Genomic DNA, 16323 nt, shown 5'->3' on the forward strand with positions numbered 1-16323 from the left:
TCTTGCTTATATCTCCACCATATTGCCTCTAGCTCTTCTACATCTTGCTTATATCTCTCCCCTATAACGCTCCCCTATCTCTCCCCTATCGCTCCCCTATATCGCTCCCCTATATCGCTCCCCTATATCTCTACCCTATATCTCTCCCCTATATCTCTCCCCTATATCTCTCCCCTATATCGCTCCCCTATATCTCTCCCCTATATCGCTCCCCTATATCTCTCCCCTATATCTCTCCCCTATCGCTCCCCTATATCTCTCCCCTATCGCTCCCCTATATCTCTACCCTATCGCTCCCCTATATCTCTACCCTATCGCTCCCCTATATCTCTCCCCTATATCGCTCCCCTATATCTCTCCCCTATCGCTCCCCTATACCGCTCCCCTATATCGCTCCCCTATATCTCTCCCCTATCGCTCCCCTATATCTCTCCCCTATCGCTCCCCTATCGCTCCCCTATATCGCTCCCCTATATCGCTCCCCTATATCTCTCCCCTATCGCTCCCCTATATTGCTCCCCTATATCTCTACCCTATCGCTCCCCTATATCTCTACCCTATCGCTCCCCTATATCTCTCCCCTATACCGCTCCCCTATACCGCTCCCCTATATCGCTCCCCTATATCTCTCCTATCGATCCGCTATAGATCCCCCATATCTCTCTTATATATCGCTCCTATATATCCCTTATATCTTCCCTATATCTCCCCTATATCTCTCTTACAGTTGAAGTCGGAAGTTTACATACACTTAGGTTGGATTCATTAAAACTCGTCTTTCAACCACTCCACAAATTTCTTGTTAACAAACTATAGTTTTGGCAAGTCGGTTAGGACATCTACTTTGTGCACGTAAGTAATTTTCCCAACTGTTTAGACTGATTATTTCACTTATAATTCACTGTATCACAATTCCAGTGCGTCAGAAGTTTACATACACTAAGTTGACTGTGCCTTTTAAAAAGCTTGGAAAATTACAGAAAATGATGTCATGGCTTTAGAAGCTAATTGGAAGTGTACCTGTGGATGTATTTCAAGTCCTACCTTCAAACTCAGTGCCTCTTTGCTTGACATCATGGGAAAATCTAAAGAAATCAGCCAAGACCTCAGGAAAAAAATGGTAGACCTCCACAAGTCTGGTTCATCCTGTGGAGCAATTTCCAAACACCTGAAGGCACCACGTTCATCTGTACAAACAATAGAACGCAAGTATAAACACCATGGGACCATGCAGCCATCTAACCGCTCAGGAAGGAGATGCGTTCTGTCTCCTAGAGATGAACGTACTTTGGTGCGAAAAGTGCAAATCAATCCCAGAACAACAGCAAATGACCTTGTGAGGATGCTGGAGGAAACCGGTACAAAAGTATTTCTATCCACAGTAAAACAAGTCCTATATCGATATAACCTGAAAGGCCGCTCAGCAAGGAAGAAGCCACTGCTCCAAAACCGCCATAAAAAAGCCAGACTACGGTTTGCAACTGCACATGGGGACAAAGATTGTACTTTTGGGGAAATGTCCTCTGGTCTGAAGAAACAAAAAATGGAACTGTTGGCCATAAAAAAGTGGAAGGCTTGCAAGCCGAAGAACACCATCCCAAACGTGAAGCACAGGGGTGGCAGCATCATGTTGTGGGGGTGCTTTGCTGCAGGAGGGACTGGTGCACTTCACAAAATAGATGGCATCATGAGGTAGGAAAATTATGTGGATATATTGAAGCAACATCTCAAGACATGTCAGGAAGTTAAACCTTGGTCGCAAATCCCCCACAACCTGTAATTGGACCAGTAAAAGTTGTATAGAGCCAAACAGACTGGGCCAAATGAAAACTACTAGTATCCTAATTCTAACAAACAGTTGGAGGCTGAATGCCAAGTCGCGTTATGCTGAAAAATCGATTTTTGAATCTTAAAAACATTAACCCCCATGCCTTAAAATCCCTCTTGCCCTATAGACATTTGGCCTGGATGATCCTCTAATGCCTGTGACCATATATGGTATTATAGTGTTTTTATGTATGCCTCCCCCCTCCCCACACACCCATAAACACACAAGAGAGAGAAATTCATTTTAATATCACCACCTTCTTTTGTCTAACCAAAAAGCCCTAAAGATTAAAGAAGTCCTTCAGCTCTGTTCAGACGGACAGGTCATCAGACAGGTCATCAGACAGGTCAGCTGCACTTTGGGGATTACTAACCCGTGGAGGATGAGGAGGAGGAGGGTGTGTGTGTTTTTGTGTGTGTGGTTCAGTCAGTGGAAAGAGGAATATAATATTGTTATTACTCTTTAAACAAAGAGCAGAGCGGAGGGAACAGTAATGATTATTTTCACTATTTATTCATGTGATTTTCTATGTTGTATTCTTCTCCTGGAGTCCTTTTCCTTTCTCATTTCCAGTGATTTATAGAGTTACACAAACATCTGTTATTGAACGGCACATTTACAATGTTAATTACATTCATTTAAAAAGTCCCAATCAATTGAAGTCAAGTTATACAGTACATACTTAGATGATCTGTGATGAACTGTGCCCTAAAACAGAGTGTGTGTGTATCTGTGTATGTTAATCCTCAGATGGAGTCCTGGACCTCTCCACCAAGAAGGCCCACGGCACCGTCCTCAAAAACTCTCACAGTTACACCCTGTTGCCCACAGTGAAGGGGTAAGACACACACACACCTCTGTTATAAATGATCATTGTAGTGATCAATGTGTTATTTCCCATTGGTTTCCAAGGTAATCACCTCTTGTTACGTTACGATGTCAAGGGCTTTCAGCGTCGGAAGAGAACTAACCCTAATCCATTATCACTATGATTACAGTACCTAGGTTTTAATAAGTAACTAACCCTAATCCATTATCATTATGATTACAGCACCTAGGTTTTAATAAGTAACTAACCCTAATCCATTATCATTATGATTACAGCACCTAGGTTTTAATAAGTAACTAACCCTAATCCATTATCATTATGATTACAGCACCTAGGTTTTAATAAGTAACTAACCCTAATCCATTATCATTATGATTACAGCACCTAGGTTTTAATAAGTAACTAACCCTCATCCATTATCATTATGATTACAGTACCTAGGTTTTATAAGTAACTAACCCTAATCCATTATCATTATGATTACAGTACCTAGGTTTTAATAAGTAACTAACCCTAATCCATTATCATTATGATTACAGTACCTAGGTTTTAATAAGTAACTAACCCTAATCCATTATCATTATGATTACAGTACCTAGGTTTTAACCCTATCCAGTAACTAACCCTAATCCATTATCATTATGATTACAGTACCTAGGTTTTAATAAGTAACTAACCCTAATTATCACCATATCATTATGATTACAGTACCTAGGTTTTAATAAGTAACTAACCCTATCCATTATCATATGATTACAGTACCTAGGTTTTAAAGTAACTAACCCTAATCCATTATCACTATGATTAACTAACCCTAATCCATTATCATTATGATTACAGTACCTAGGTTTTAATAAGTAACTAACCCTCATCCATTATCATTATGATTACAGTACCTAGGTTTTAATAAGTAACTAACCCTAATCCATTATCATTATGATTACAGTACCTAGGTATTTATAAGTAACTAACCCGAATCCATTATCATTATGATTACAGTACCTAGGTTTTAATAAGTATGTATTTATGCTATTTGGATGTAATTCTTCTAACGGAGGTCAACGTTAGACTGCATCAAAGACCTCAGGGACTATTGGTTTTCCTGTTGTCTCTACTATATCCAGCTTTTATTTACTTACCCACATAGTCGTGGTGGATGTTATTGATACCTGAGTGTTTTGCCTTCAAGTCATATTTGCATGATTAACACACCGTACAAACTTTGTTTTCCTGCTTTAAATTAGAATAAATTACCTGTATAACTATGGAATAGACCTTGGAATGATTAGAACACACAGAAGGTCAAAGATGGATTTGAGCGGCTCGATACATGTTGACGCCCAAAGCGATATTGTATGGTGAGGGTGGTGTGTGTAATCGTGGTGTATCAGAAGCAGCGTTGGTGGTTTGGGATTCACTAATGATCAGGTCATGTAATATTAACTAAAGAGGGGGATGAGGAACTGGATGTACCCTCCTCCCTCACTCCACTCCTCCTCCATCCACCCTCCTCCCTCGCTCCACCCCTCCTCCATCCACCCTCCTCCCTCACTCCACTCCTCCTCCATCCACCCTCCTCCCTCGCTCCACCCTCCTCCATCCACCCTCCTCCCTCGCTCCACACCTCCTCCATCCACCCTCCTCCCTCGCTCCACACCTCCATCCCTCCACACTTCCTCCGAGACCTCAGATATATTACCAAACACAGATCATCTCACTCATTTAGCTTTACCCCTTTATTTTACAGTGTGAAAATGAACCTAGTATTTTACTTACACAATCAAATGATAACAGTATTCTTTTCAAAATATCATGACACCATAATAACCAATACATCAATAGTTTGTTCATTTTAGTTTCATAACAGCAAACAAGTGCCACTAGTCACCATACACCATTAACCACCACTGTGTGCAGACTACAGTTGACTAAACACGTTTTTATACATTTTTGCAAATGTATAAATAAAAAAAACGGAACTATAATATTTACATAAGTATTCAGACCCTTTACTCAGTACTTTGTGAGGCACCTTTGGCAACGATTACAGCCTGGAGTCTTCTTAGGTATGACGCTACAAGCTTGGTCACACCTGTATTTGGGGAGTTTCTCCCATTCAGTTATTTTCCAGTCTCTCCTGAGATGTTTGATCGGGTTCAGGTCCGGGCTCTGGCTGGGCCACTCAAGGACATTCAGAGACTTGTCCCGAAGCCACTCCTGCATTGTCTTGGCTGTGTGCTTCGAGTCGTTGTCCTATTGGAAGGTGAACCTTTTCCCCATTCTGAGGTCCTGAGTGCTCTGGAGCAGGTTTTCATCAAGGATCTCTCTGTACTTTGCTCTGTTCATCTTTCCTCGATCCTGACTAGTCTCACAGTCCCCGCTTCACTGTTGGGATGGTGCCAGGTTGCCTCCAGACGTGATGCTTGTCATTCAGGCCAAAGAGCTGCAGAGATGGTTGTCCTTCTGGAAGGTTCTCCCATCTCCACAGAGGAGCTCTGTCAGAGTGACCATCGGGTTCTTGGTCACCTCCCTGACCAAGGCCCTTCTCCCCTGATTGCTCAGTTTGGCCTGGTGACCAGCTCTAGCAAGAGTCTTCTTGGTTCTAAACTTCTTCCATTTAAGAATGATGGAGGCCACTGTTCTTGGGGACCTTCAATGCTGCAGAAATGTTTTGTTACCCTTCCCCAGATCTGTGCCTCTGCACAATCTTGTCTCGGAACTCTATGGACAATTCCTTCGACGTATCAAGTTGTAGAAACATCTCAGGGATGATCAATGGAAACAGGATGCACCTGAGCTCAATTTTGAGTCTCATAGCAAAGGGTCTGCATACATATGTAAATAAGGTATTTCTGATTTTTATTTTTAATTAAAGTGGAAAAATTGGTGTAAATCAATGAGGGGAAAAAGTATTTGATCCATTTTAACACAATGTACAAAAAGTCAAGGGGTCTGAATACTTTCCGAATGCACTGTATAGGGTGTTGACTATAGGGTGTAGACTGTGTGGTGTAGACTATAGGGTGTAGACTATAGGGTGTAGACTGTGTGGTGTAGACTATAGGGTGTAGACTATAGGGTGTAGACTATAGGGTGTAGACTATAGGGTGTAGACTGTGTGGTGTAGACTATAGGGTGTAGACTGTGTGGTGTAGACTATAGGGTGTAGACTGTGGGTGTAGACTATAGGGTGTAGACTATAGGGTGTAGACTATAGGGTGTAGACTATAGGGTGTAGACTATAGGGTGTAGACTATAGGGTGTAGACTATAGGGTGTAGACTATAGGGTGTAGACTGTGTGGGTGTAGACTGTGTGGTGTAGACTATAGGGTGTAGACTATAGGGTGTAGACTATAGGGTGTAGACTATAGGGTGTAGACTGTGTGTAGACTATGGGGTGTAGACTATAGGGTGTAGACTGTGTGGTGTAGACTGTGTGGTGTAGACTATAGGGTGTAGACTGTGTGGTGTAGACTATGGGTGTAGACTATAGGGTGTAGACTGTGTGGTGTAGACTATAGGGTGTAGACTGTGTGGTGTTGACTATAGGGTGTAGACTGTGTGGTGTAGACTATAGGGTGTAGACTATAGGGTGTAGACTATAGGGTGTAGACTGTGTGGTGTAGACTGTGTGGTAGGTCTAGTGTAGACTATAGGGTGTAGACTGTATGGTGACTAGACTATTTTCTTAGGGTGTAGACTGTGACACAAAAGGTGTAGACTGTGTGGTGTAGACTATAGGGTGTAGACTGTGTGGTTAGCAAAAGTGTAGACTGTGTGGTGTAGACTATGGGTGTAGACTATAATTGGTGTAGACTATAGGGTGTAGACTGTTAATGTAGACTATGGGTGTAGACTGTGTGGTGTAGACTGTAGACTGTGTGGTGGTGTGTAGACTGTGTGGTGTAGACTATAGGGTGTAGACTGTGTGGTGTAGACTGTAGGTGTAGACTGTGTGGTGTAGACTGTGTGGTGTAGACTATAGACTGTGTGATGTGTAGACTGTGTGGTGTAGACTGTGTGGTGTAGACTGTGTGGTGTAGACTGTGTGGTGTAGACTGTGTGGTGTAGACTGCCGGTGTAGACTGTGTGGTGTAGACTGTGTGGTGTTACCGAGACTGTAGGGTGTAGACTGTGTGGTGTAGACTATAGGGTGTAGACTGTGTGGTGTGTAGACTATGGGTGTAGACTGTGTGGGGAAGACTGGGTGTAGACTGTGTGGTGTAGACTATAGGGTGTAGACTGCCTGTGGTGTAGACTATAGGGTGTAGACTATAGGGTGTAGACTATAGGGTGTAGACTATAGGGTGTAGACTGTGTTGTGTAGACTGTGTCCTCACGGTGTAGACTGTGTGGTGTGAGACTGTGTGGTGTAGACTGTGGTGTAGACTGGTGTAGACTATAGGGTGTAGACTGTGTGGTGTAGACTATAGGGTGTAGACTGTGTGGTGTAGACTATAGGGTGTAGACTATAGGGTGTAGACTATAGGGTGTAGACTGTGTTGTGTAGACTGTGTGGTGTAGACTGTGTGGTGTAGAGACTGTGTGGTGTAGACTGTGTGGTGTAGACTGCCCCGTAGTGTGTGCCATGTAGACTATAGGGTGTAGACTGTGTGGTGTAGACTGTGTGGTGTGACTATAGGGTGTAGACTGTGTGGTGTAGACTATAGGGTGTAGACTGTGTGGTGTAGACTATAGGGTGTAGACTGTGTGGTGTAGACTATAGGGTGTAGACTGTGTGGTGTAGACTGGCCTTGTGGGTGTAGACTGTAGGGTGTAGACTGTGTTTTGTAGACTATGGGTGTAGACTGTGTTGTGTAGACTAATGTGGTGTAGACTGTGTGGTGTAGACTGTGTGGTGTAGACTATAGGGTGTAGACTGTGTGGTGTAGACTATAGGGTGTAGACTGTGTGGTGTAGACTGTGTGGTGTAGACTATAGGGTGTAGACTGTGTGGTGTAGACTATAGGGTGTAGACTGTGTGGTGTAGACTGTGTGGTGTAGACTATAGGGTGTAGACTGTGTGGTGTAGACTATAGGGTGTAGACTGTGTGGTGTAGACTATAGGGTGTAGACTGTGTGGTGTAGACTGTGTGGTGTAGACTATAGGGTGTAGACTGTGTGGTGTAGACTATAGGGTGTAGACTGTGTGGTGTAGACTATAGGGTGTAGACTGTGTGGTGTAGACTATAGGGTGTAGACTGTGTGGTGTAGACTATAGGGTGTAGACTGTGTGGTGTAGACTGTGTGGTGTAGACTGTGTGGTGTAGACTGTGTGGTGTAGACTATAGGGTGTAGACTGTGTGGTGTAGACTATAGGGTGTAGACTATAGGGTGTAGACTATAGGGTGTAGACTGTGGGTGTAGACTATAGGGTGTAGACTGTGTGGTGTAGACTGTGGTGTAGACTATGTGGTGTAGACTGTGTGGTGTAGACTGTGTGGTGTAGACTATAGGGTGTAGACTGTGTGGTGTAGACTATAGGGTGTAGACTGTGTGGTGTAGACTGTGTGGTGTAGACTATAGGGTGTAGACTGTGTGGTGTAGACTGTGTGGTGTAGACTATAGGGTGTAGACTATAGGGTGTAGACTGTGTGGTGTAGACTATAGGGTGTAGACTGTGTGGTGTAGACTATAGGGTGTAGACTGTGTGGTGTAGACTATGTGGTGTAGACTGTGGGTGTAGACTATAGGGTGTAGACTGTGTGGTGTAGACTATAGGGTGTAGACTGTGTGGTGTAGACTGTGTGGTGTAGACTGTGTGGTGTAGACTATAGGGTGTAGACTGTGTGGTGTAGACTGTGTGGTGTAGACTGTGTGGTGTAGACTGTGTGGTGTAGACTATAGGGTGTAGACTGTGTGGTGTAGACTATAGGGTGTGTGGTGTAGACTATAGGGTGTAGACTGTGTGGTGTAGACTATAGGGTGTAGACTGTGTGGTGTAGACTATAGGGTGTAGACTGTGGGTGTAGACTATAGGGTGTAGACTGTGTGGTGTAGACTATAGGGTGTAGACTGTGTGGTGTAGACTGTGTGGTGTAGACTATAGGGTGTAGACTGTGTGGTGTAGACTGTGTGGTGTAGACTATAGGGTGTAGACTGTGTGGTGTAGACTATAGGGTGTAGACTGTGTGGTGTAGACTGTGTGGTGTAGACTATAGGGTGTAGACTGTGTGGTGTAGACTGTGTGGTGTAGACTATAGGGTGTAGACTGTAGGGTGTAGACTGTGTGGTGTAGACTATAGGGTGTAGACTGTGTGGTGTAGACTATAGGGTGTAGACTGTGTGGTGTAGACTGTGTGGTGTAGACTATAGGGTGTAGACTATAGGGTGTAGACTGTGTGGTGTAGACTGTGGGTGTAGACTGTGTGGTGTAGACTGTGTGGTGTAGACTGTGTGGTGTAGACTATAGGGTGTAGACTGTGTGGTGTAGACTGTGTGGTGTAGACTGTGTGGTGTAGACTGTGTGGTGTAGACTGTGTGGTGTAGACTGTGTGGTGTAGACTGTGTGGTGTAGACTGTGTGGTGTAGACTATGGTGTAGACTATGTGGTGTAGACTGTGTGGTGTAGACTGTGTGGTGTAGACTGTGTGGTGTAGACTGTGTGGTGTAGACTGTGTGGTGTAGACTGTGTGGTGTAGACTGTGTGGTGTAGACTGTGTGGTGTAGACTATGAGGTGTATACTATTGTAGACTGTGTGGTGTAGACTGTGGTGTAGACTAGACAAAATGGTGTAGACTATAAGGTGTAGAGTTGTAGACTATAAGGTGTAGATTATTGTAGACTATAAGGTGTAGACTATTGTAGACTATAAGGTGTAGATTATTGTAGACTATAAGGTGTAGACTATTGTAGACTATAAGGTGTAGACTATTGTAGACTAAGGTATAGACTATTGTAGACTATAAGGTGTAGACTAGACTATAAGGTGTGTAGACTATAAGGTGTAGAGTTGTAGACTATAAGGTGTAGATTATTGTAGACTATAAGGTGTAGACTATTGTAGACTATAAGGTGTAGACTATTGTAGACTATAAGGTGTAGACTATTGTAGACTATAAGGTGTAGACTATTGTAGACTATAAGGTATAGACTATATGGTGCAGCCATCATTACTGTGAAACCACCTTCTAACTCCCTCATCAAGTGCATATATATAACTACTTCATCAGGGATGTGTGTGTCATTATTTGACTTTTTGACATTTAGATAACAACCTCATCAGGGGTATGCATATACTGTATGTACAGATGTCGGATCTTGATTTGAGCCAGTTTGCTACAGCAGGAAAATAATCCTGTAGCAACAGGAAATGTGAATTATTTTATGGATTATAATTAATGGACATTTTTGTAGGGGTTGATACATTTTTCGTTAGGGGAAAATCAAGTCTGGAATTTCTAAGTGGAAATTACAAACTTCAGAATCCTTTTAAAACTCAAATACACTACATGTTTGCAATTCTCAGCAACAAAAGAGTGATCAAATTAAGATCCAACATCTGTACTTGTTTTGGACATATGCATGTCCATATGTCCATAATATTTTTTCCTTCACAGGATTTGGTTGCTGACGTCCTCAGTGCTACGGCTCATTCACTATCTGTCTACACTTCCCCTCCATTCTGATTGACATATCTATGGTCCTATTTAGAAGGTAGCATTGAGCTGTCACTCTGCTTGTCTGCGGGGGACTGGGATGTGTGCTTCCTGCTTAAAGGCTACTGTTGCTATGGTTACATACTGAACAGTACCCAACACCAAGGTCAGAAAAAAGTCACTTCTTTCTCAGGTAGTTCAGAAATAGAAACGTTAAGACCCGTCAAGGAAATGTCATTTGGGAGCTTAAGCACGGGTTTCTTAGAAAACACTATGTTCTTTCTAGCCCGTATAGGAACAACTTTCAGGCCTGATTTCAGGCCAACACAATGGAAAGGAGAAAGGGAGCTCAAAAGGACAGATTCTCTAAAATAACGAGTGGAGTAAGAAAAAAAGAGCATCCTTGTGTCGCTCAACCCTTTTTGTGACTATTTCTATACGAGACATGCCAAGGTTAATTCTCATTTAGCTGGGAACGAGACCTCTCTGCCGTCAACTCCAACCGCAGCCATTGTCTATTGTGTTGTCAGGTGAATTCTATGACACTGTTACTATGTACAGTTTATCCTATACCGTTAATTACAACCTGATCACAATGTGCTCCATTCTGCGCCCTCGATACCTCCTCAGGCAAATGAGTCTCTATCCCAGGGAGGGATTGGTATTATGATCATGGTAATTCATGCTGTGTGTCCTTGGTGTTTTCCCTCCTCTCATTGTCCTCACGGTATTTGTTAGTGTAGCAGACTGTGCGTGTGTGTTCTCTGTTTACTCAGTACATGGCTCTCTATCTCTTAAACAGCATTAAGATCCAATAACATTTAAATCACTTTTTTTTTTTCGTGGTAAAATAAAGTTGCTTGGTTGTTTTTGAACCAAATTGAATTGAAAATGTCCATGTAAATGGATCGTTACGCTTCATGCAAGACGGGGACAAAGAAACAACAAAGCATTGCAGTTCAGTTTAAATAAGTTTCCTCTGCGTCAAACCAAATGATTTGAACCAAATTGAGTTTGAAAAAGACGGACACTAAATTAAACGTTTGACATGAGTAAGTTAGCTCTAATTACCTATATAAAAGTGACTCACTCTGTCACAACATGCATGTTCTACACATGGTAAAAAAATATAGGAAATTAGTGTTAATTGTCTCTTTCTCTCTGTGTCTCATGAGCACCTTAATTGTTGAAGATAGGAGCTAACGTGCTGTAATGAGTGGAACATAGCTCCGGCTACGTCCACTTTGCACAGTGAATATAATTCATCAGACACAGATGCATCCCAAATAGCACCCCATTCCCTTTGTAGTGCACTACGGGCCCTGGTCAGAAGTAGTGCACTACATAGGGATTAGGGTGCCATTTGGTATGCAGGCAGCCACTCTCTCCCATGTGATGAGACCATATGGAACAGCTAACGAGTTATAATCCGTATGATGGCAACTACTTTGTCAAGCTGTCAAGATGTATAACTAGCTAATAGCCAACACAAGTTTACAGCCAAAACATTTTCTCAAATGGGCTTTTTGCTGAAATGTAATGAATTGAAATGGAGATTGAACGCCCACCCTCACGCCAGGAAGTAAATTGAATTTCAAATAAAGGTACTGTCTCTCAACTGAAGGGACCATATAAGTAGTTATTTGTGTCTATGCTATATCTAGTAATCATGAAATGAAAGGGGCAGTTGAAACGATCACAAAGCGAACCGATCCTGTTTCAGTAGAAAGCTGAGAAATGTAACCACTCTGAAATTCATAGCCAGAGCTACAGATGTATGATCATAATTTGACCTACAGTGCATTGGGAAAGTATTCAGACACCCTGACGTTTTGTTACGTGGATCACATCATGTCTGTTCCTCATCAATGTACACACAATACACCATAATCACAAAGGGAAAACAGGATTTTAAACATTTTTGGAAATGTATTAAAAATAAACAACATAAATACCTTATTTACATAATTATTCAGACTCTTTGCTATGAGCTCAGGTGCATCCTGTTTCCATTGATCATCCTTGATGTTTTTACAACTTGATTGTAGTCCACCTGTGGTAAATTCAATTGCTTGGACATGATTTGGAAAGGCACACACCTGTCTATATAAGGTCCCACAGTTGACCGTGCCTTTCAGAGCAAAAACCAAGCCATGTGGTCAAAGGAATTGTCTGTAGAGCTCGGAGACAGGATTGTGTTGAGGCACAGATCTGGGGAAGGCTAACAAAACATGTCTGCAGCATTGAAAGTTCCCAAGAACACCGTGGCCTCCATCATTCTTAAATGGAAGAAGTTTGGAACCACTAAGACTCTTCCTAGAGCTGGCCACCAGGTAAAACTGAGCAATCGGGGGAGAAGGACCTTGGTCAGGGAGGTGACCAAGAACCCGACGGTGACTCTGACAGAGCTCCAGAGTTCCTCTGTGGAGATGGGAAAACCTTCCAGAAGGACAACCATCTCTGCAGCACTCCACCAATCAGGCCTTTATGGTCAAGTGGCCAGACAGAAGCCACTGCTCCGTAAAAGGCACATGACAGCCCACTTGGAGTTTGCCAAAAGGCACCTAAAGCACTGTCAGACCATGAGAAACAAGATTCTCTGGTTTGATGGAACCAAGATTGAACTCTTTGTCCGGAATGCCAAGCGTCACACCCAGAGGATACCTGGCACCATCCCTACGGTGAAGCATGGTGGTGGCAGGATCATGTCTGGAGGAAACCTAGCACCATCCCTACGGTGAAGCATGGTGGTGGCAGCACCATCCCTACAGTGAAGCATGGTGGTGGCAGGATCATGTCTAGAGGAAACCTGGCACCATCCCTACGGTGAAGCATGGTGGTGGCAGGATCATGTCTGGAGGAAACCTGGCACCATCCCTACGGTGAAGCATGGTGGTGGCAGCATCATCCCTACAGTGAAGCATGGTGGTGGCAGCATCATGCTGTGGGGAGGTTTTTCAGCAGCAGGAACTAGGAGACTAGTCAGGATCGAGGGAAAGATGAACGGAGCAAAGTACAGAGAGATCCTTGATGAAAACCTGCTTCAGAGCACCCAGGACCTCAGACTGGGGCGAAGGTTCACCTACCAACAGGACAACGACCCTAAGCAGACAGCCAAGACAATGCAAAAGTGGCTTTGGGACAAGTCTCTGAATGTCCTTGAGTGGCCCAGCCAGAGCCCGGACTTGAACCCAATCAAACATCTCTGGAGAGACCTGAAAATGGCTGTGCAGTGACGCCCCCCATCCAACCTGACAGAGCTTGAGAGGATCTGCAGAGAAGAATGGAAGAAACTCCTCAAATACAGGTGTGCCAATATTGTAGCGTCATACCCAAGAAGACGCAAGGCTGTAATCGCTGCCAAAGGTGCTTGAACAAAGTACTGAGTAAATGGTCTGAATACTTATGTAAATGTGATATTTCAGTTTATTATACTTCCCGAAAGCACTGTATATTTGCAGAAAAATTCTCAGCAAAAAAAGAGTGATCCAATTAAGGTCCTACATCTGTATGGATTCACGGACTGACCATCCATGATATCAGACTTATCATTTTATGCATGTTTCGAGGCCATGTAGTGTTTATTAACATTTCTTTTCTTTTTTTACAAACATGGGAGTATTACAAGCTTACATTTTGGGTTTTGATGGGGTACAATTATCCTGATGAGGCATTTTATAAATTATATTATTCAAGAATCAGTGGGTACCTCTAATTCAGGAGTCCAGAAATGGATGTAGCAACTGCAGATTGCCCCTTTAAAGTGTGGGAGATGAATTTATCATTTAGATGTTGCATGTTTACGGTTACATGTTTACTGTTACATGTTTACTGTTATATGTTTACTGCCGAAGAGTTTTGCTGAAAAAAAAAACCTAAACAATGACATATTATGGAAGAAAGTTCAACTTTAAAAACACAAGGTAATATTCTTTAAAAACCAAGTGGTACTTTTTGTTTGTTGGCATTAACAGGCAGCAGTGTAGAATAGTGTAATTTGAACACGTAGTTTTTGGTTCACTACAATTCCACTGATTTGAGTACTTCCAAGTTAACACCCCTCTCTTTTCTTTTCCCTCCAATCAGGCGTGCCCTGAGAGTTGAGCGCTCCTTTCGGGACGTGGAGGACGATGACATGCTGCCGAGAAGCTTACAGGACGGGCTGAGGGACAGCTACGCCAGTTCCGCCCCCCTCAAGCCCCCATTGGCCCATTCGCTGCTTATAAAGGAGGAGCTCCTCAGCCAGAAGCACCGCCTCCTCGGCCAGCCTCCGGCTCTCTCATTGGCTAGTCTGGAGGCGGCGGGGCTTCTCAACCACGGGAACAAAGGGAACCACGTGGAGCCCCACCCCCTCCTGGCACGGGACGGCTCTCCGTGGGGTTCCTCCAGTGGTAAAGCCCACCACCACCAACTGGACAGCCTGCTGAGGCTGAAGCAGGCCAGCGCCATCCTCTCAGACCTCCAAGACCTGCCTCTGTTCTTGGACAACCACCACCACGGGGCGTTCTCCTCCAAGAGCTCCTCCGGAGGTGGCCTCCGCCACCACCATGGCTCCACCAAGACCCACCATGAGGTGGTGGTGAAGAGGGAGCCGGGAGGCCACCACTCCCCGCCCGTGGACCTGAAGATCCCCCAGGTGAGGGGCATGGACCTGTCATGGGACTCCCACGCCTCAGACCTGTACGGGTACGGGGCCATGGTATTGGGCGCCGGGTGCCACGGTGGGGTGGAGAATGCTTTGAGCAGGAAGCTGAGGGTCATCCTGCCCAAGCAGAACCGGCGTGCCGGTAGCCTGAGAGGCAGCCTGGGAGGTTTTCTGGATGGGGCGGCAGACTACTGGAGCTCCGACGTGGATCAGGGGACCTCCGGGCAACCATACCCGACCTCCGACCCCGAGGGTGACCCATGCTCTAAGCAGCCCAGGAAGAAGAGGGGGCGCTACCGCCAGTACAACAGCCAGATCTTAGAAGAGGCCATCGGCATGGTGATGGGTGGGAAGATGAGCGTATCCAAGGCCCAGAACATGTACGGGATCCCTCACAGCACACTGGAGTACAAGGTGAAGGAGCGACTGGGCACACTGAAGAACCCTCCTAAGAAGAAGCTCAAATTGACCTTGAGGATGGGAGGACAGGATTCCGCCGCCGAGTCAGAGACTACACCAACCGCGACGCCGCGAGAGGTTGCGCCACCGGAGGCCGCCGATCTGAACCACGAGCAAAAAATGAAAATGGAATTTGAAGATTAACTGAGAATCAACGATGACGATGAATCCTCCCTTTCCTTATATATGTATAAAAACATCTTAACATTAAGACTAAAGTAATTGGAAACAAATGGAGCTTTGTTTGTGCCAATTTACTGTTGCAGTATCTGGGTGAGCACAAGCGCAGGGATACGAGGAGGTTTCTAGAACAAGCTGGAGATGAAAACTAAACCAATCGGCTGGTTCTGCGGTTGTCGTTTTGAAACTGCACATTTGTTTAGCTTTTATATCAAGCGGCGAAACAAATGTGTCAAAAGCCACGAGTGACGAGCCAGTTATTAATTACAGTTTGTAAAGCATGTTTATTATCCCCCCCAAAACACTAACTGACCCTATTCAGTTTGTAAAGCATGTTGATTATCCCCCCCAAAACACTAACTGACCCTATTCTGAACTTGATACACTGACCCTGCATTGCTTTTAAATGCAGTCTGGGCTGCGGAATATCTCAACTTTGGGAAAGATTTGAGGGGGTTAAAAATGAACCCTTTTGAACAAACTATTATGACCCCCCCTCTCTCATTTAAGTACTAGTACCAATTGGTAAGTGAACTGTCTCCTATGTTTTGAACCAACTCTAAAACTAGTAATGTCACAGGAAGCTCTCTCACCAGGAAGCTGAATCAAAACCGCATTATTTCTATCGCCAGGTAGCCATTTCTCTTTAACAAACGCAAAACTTTCTTTCCTCCTTCGATATTCTGCTACTCTTTAAAAGTGAACGAAAGCAACATTGGCCGTGTCCTTTTTAAGGTAAAGACACAAAATAGTCAATCAGGGATGCATGTTCGTAAGTTTTA

At 44.0% G+C, this 16323-nt stretch overlaps 1 protein-coding gene and 1 long non-coding RNA gene across 3 annotated transcripts in view; one reads left to right on the plus strand and one right to left on the minus strand.

Moving 5' to 3' along the window:
- lcor (ligand dependent nuclear receptor corepressor) overlaps positions 1 to 16032 on the plus strand; it is a 103479-nt gene extending 87447 nt beyond the window's left edge. For both annotated transcript variants that reach the window (XM_052528039.1, XM_052528040.1), the window contains exons 6-7: positions 2579 to 2666; positions 14344 to 16032. In XM_052528039.1, the coding sequence (XP_052383999.1) occupies positions 2579 to 2666; positions 14344 to 15505 (1250 nt within the window). In that variant the 3' untranslated portion in view covers positions 15506 to 16032. The remainder of the gene's footprint in view (positions 1 to 2578; positions 2667 to 14343) is intronic.
- On the minus strand, positions 2795 to 3914 carry LOC127932416 (uncharacterized). Its single transcript, XR_008145218.1, has 3 exons — positions 3501 to 3914; positions 3147 to 3252; positions 2795 to 3041 (listed from the first exon to the last, which is right to left on the minus strand). It is a non-coding gene; the product is annotated as an uncharacterized LOC127932416 (long non-coding RNA).
- Positions 16033 to 16323: the final 291 nt, after the last annotated feature.

This window comes from Oncorhynchus keta, chromosome 10 (genome assembly GCF_023373465.1).
Source record: "Oncorhynchus keta strain PuntledgeMale-10-30-2019 chromosome 10, Oket_V2, whole genome shotgun sequence".
NCBI lineage: Eukaryota > Metazoa > Chordata > Actinopteri > Salmoniformes > Salmonidae > Oncorhynchus > Oncorhynchus keta.